This window comes from Vigna umbellata, chromosome 7, assembly GCF_029865625.1.
Source record: "Vigna umbellata cultivar VRB3 chromosome 7, Vumbellata_1.0, whole genome shotgun sequence".
Classification (NCBI taxonomy): domain Eukaryota; kingdom Viridiplantae; phylum Streptophyta; class Magnoliopsida; order Fabales; family Fabaceae; genus Vigna; species Vigna umbellata.
In genome coordinates this window covers 18,211,248-18,214,773 of record NC_142171.1, presented here as the reverse complement: position 1 = coordinate 18,214,773, position 3,526 = coordinate 18,211,248, and the positions used below count along the sequence as shown (strand labels likewise).

At 36.4% G+C, this 3,526-nt stretch overlaps 1 protein-coding gene across 1 annotated transcript; it reads left to right on the top strand.

Annotated features, from left to right (window-relative positions):
* Window positions 1–1,909: 1,909 nt before the first annotated feature.
* LOC148195285 (gibberellin-regulated protein 6-like) lies at window positions 1,910–2,995 on the top strand. The gene is made up of 4 exons (XM_088095148.1): window positions 1,910–2,077; window positions 2,254–2,289; window positions 2,497–2,548; window positions 2,703–2,995. The coding sequence occupies exons 1-4, from the start codon at window positions 2,009–2,011 to the stop codon at window positions 2,993–2,995; spliced, it is 450 nt and encodes a 149-aa protein (XP_087951274.1). The 5' UTR covers window positions 1,910–2,008.
* The last annotated feature ends 531 nt before the right edge of the window (window positions 2,996–3,526 follow it).

Sequence of the window (3,526 nt, the reverse complement as noted above, 5' to 3'; positions counted from 1 at the left end):
AAGCAAACTTAACCATTTTAGGGATAACAACAAAAATTGTGGGTTAATTTAAAGTGAACCATGGTCTACAATCATGAGAAATCAAAGCTGAATGCATCTTTACTTACTCACCACATAAATACATTCACTTAATAAGATATTTATTCATGCAAAAGAGAATTTAGGACAAAAGAGTACCTTCAATCGTAAAAGGCTGCAAGAGGAAATCACCTACAGCTCTGAGTGCTGCTAATACAGTTCCACCTGTGGCCACCAAATCATCAATAATTATGACATGTTAGCTGGACTGAACAGCACCAACATGCAACTCCAAACAATCATTTCATTTCTAGAACATATTTTTCAGAAATTACTTCCCCTAAACAAAGATTCAGCATGTTCTTGGCCATTTTCAAAAGGAATTTGAAGGTGATGTATCTGCTGAGAATTTTGGTAAGTAGAATAATAAAAGTCGAAGCATGTATTGATAAATGAGAGAGCTATCTTTGCGTTGATGATGTGATGTTGTTGTCTGATATGAATAATATTTTTCAGGTGCAAAATTTGGTGGTTATGGTTCCTTTTTACCTACCCAAGAGCGCTCCCCTCGTCTATTGTCTCATCCAACAACTCCACAAAGAAACCACAGCTCACCAAAGTTTAATAACAATCCTCACATGGAGGTATAGGCATATATATATTTTACTATTTACTGTGAAGGCAATATATGCTGCCAACTTATTTCAGCTTAGAAATAATGCAGATTGATTGAGTGCAGTCAGTTATATTGTTATACAGGCTGTGTCTCATAACAAAAAAGCACCTACAAATGTGCCTCATCCTTCAAGGATTGAAAATGCTTCTCCAAGTTCACATTTATTTCGTGATTTAAGAGAAGCTTCAGCAAATGATTCAGTGAAGAAAGAGCAAGGAATTTCTTCCTGTGATCAGGCTGAGAGGTGCACTTTGAAGGATGATACTACAAAAAATACAGAGAATTCAACTGATCAAAGGACACTGAAGTTTCGAATAAAAATGAAATCTAATATCTTAGCATAGAAGAATGCAGAAATTTATAGTGGCCTTGGACTTGATGACTCTCCCTCATCTTCAATGGATAACAGCCCTGTGGAAAGTGAAGGCATGCCACCTGTATCTCAAGAGAGTGATGAAGATTCTCCAACTGGCATGATTCAGGTATGGGAGCTTTTCTATTCCTATACTGTTTAATATCATTACAAATATTGAAGTATTAACTTCTTATTTGATGACATAGGTTATGAGTTATTTTCCTATCCCTGGCGATGTTATGATATCTCCTCTACACGAAAGTGTGCTCAACCTGATAAAAAATGATAATAAAGCTATTGGGGACAGCAGGTTTTCGTACCCTCTTAATGGTCATCGAGATCCTTGTTCCATGTCTATTGATGAACCAGATTCTTTTGTGCGGGCTGGACATTTGAAGAAGAACGCAGTGAGAATGGTGAGACAAAGTGAAAAGCAGTTGGAATTGAAGCATCCAAATGGCACCCTTTCTGAGAAGGAAACTACATTGCATAAAAAGAAAAAACTAAGAAATAGAACAACGGATTATAAAGATTTCCTGCCTAATGAATTGAAATGGACACCTCTGTCAAGCTCAATTTGTGATGCTGGTGAATTTGCTGAAGTCACTGCTAAAGCTTCTGAAGCCTCCAAGGAGGTTAATGAGAATGGGGTTCTGGGCAGAATGGTTTAAAAAAGGAATGGTGTATGATGCAGCGTGAGCAGTAAATAAAATAAGATTATTGAATGGTGCAAAAGTTTGGGATAAGATGGTAGCACAATGAAAGGTACGGGCTCACGTTCTCATGAATACAAAAACAGGTACTGCTACACATAAGAAATACAATACATACAGTATTATACTATACACGTTCTCTTAAACCGAAGGCCCCTCAAACCCCTTCCCCACACTCTTTACTCTGTCCTTTCTATTTCTCCCTCTTTCTCTACAAACACCACTTCCACCATTTTCTGTAGTGCAATGGCCATGACTAAGCTTCTCTGCGTTCTGCTTCTGGCTCTCCTTGCCATTTCCATGATCACAACTCAGGTTATACTCCCTTCTAAAGCAACCCATTATTGCATTTACATGTCACAGTTATGTATGTAAGCTGTTTGATAATATATATATATATATATATATATATATATATATATATATATATATATATATATATATGCTCCAAGTCTAAACCTTGTTTGAATTTATTTTTCCTGTGGTTTCAGGTTATGGCAAAAGATGCAGCTTATCACTTGGACCGAGTGAGTATCTCTTTTCTAATCTCTGGAAACTATTGTATGGTGTGATTTTGATTTGTGTTTACGTAATACATGATGTGTCATGTGAAATGAGATAAGATCAACAGTAATGAAGTTTTACAACATACAATGATTGGTTTTAATTGGTTGACAAATTTCAGAATTGAAAAAAAAATCATATTTTGACTATTTCTTTCCATTGATTTTCAGAGTAAAAATGGACCCGGGAGGAATTATGGACCTGGGAGTCTAAAGAGCTCACGTGAGTAATGATACTCTCAATGATGTTTACACTAAGTTGTACTATCTGTTCATCATGGTTCATGAACCAAAAGTTTCTGATGGTTTTGAACTCAATTTGCTTTCATGTATATCTGAATTATGTGTGATCTAATGAGCGATGTTTGTTGGATCAGAATGCCCTTCTGAATGCTCAAGAAGATGTAGCCAGACACAGTACCACAAGCCATGCATGTTCTTCTGTCAAAATTGGTGCATAACTTGCCTATGTCTTCCCCCTAGCTACTATGGGAACAAGTCTGTTTGCCCCTACTACAACAACTGGAAGACCAAGCGTGGAGGACACCAAGCGTGGAGGACCCAAATGCCCTTGAAGTTACATAAGCATGATTTGACCCACAATTTTATATTACTCAAAGTGGAACCACCAACTATGGCCATTGCTACATGTGTTTCGGGTAGCAGCTAGTACAATTGGGTCTTCACTAAGACTATTACTAAGTTAACAATCTTGTTCTCGACCGTCAAATTAAACCAATCATTAATTTCATGAAGAATCCTGAACAAGAGGGTGTTGTTCTTCTGGTTAATGAATTATATTTGTCATTGTTCTATTACATATAATGAAGTTATTTTATGATGTGAGTCATGTAATGTTTACGACAGATATGGGATGTAGGCGAAAGGATCTGAAGATCCAAGCTTATTTTAATTGTTGTACCTTGTGATTCTCTACAATTTCCTATTCCCCTGCGTGTAGAATCTGGCATCTGCATCAGAAGCAGGGCCACTGGTGCATAAAGTAGTGATACTTACAAATGTTATTGTACGATATAGTTATAAAATAATATTTGATGCACTGTGAAGATGTCCTCCTAAAAGTCGGGTATTTTGGAGACTCAGTTTTTCTATAACTAAGGATAAAATCCAATACATAGTTTTGACATACTGATGTACAGTTTCATATCAAATCAAGAAGTAGAAGCTAACTATATTTGAT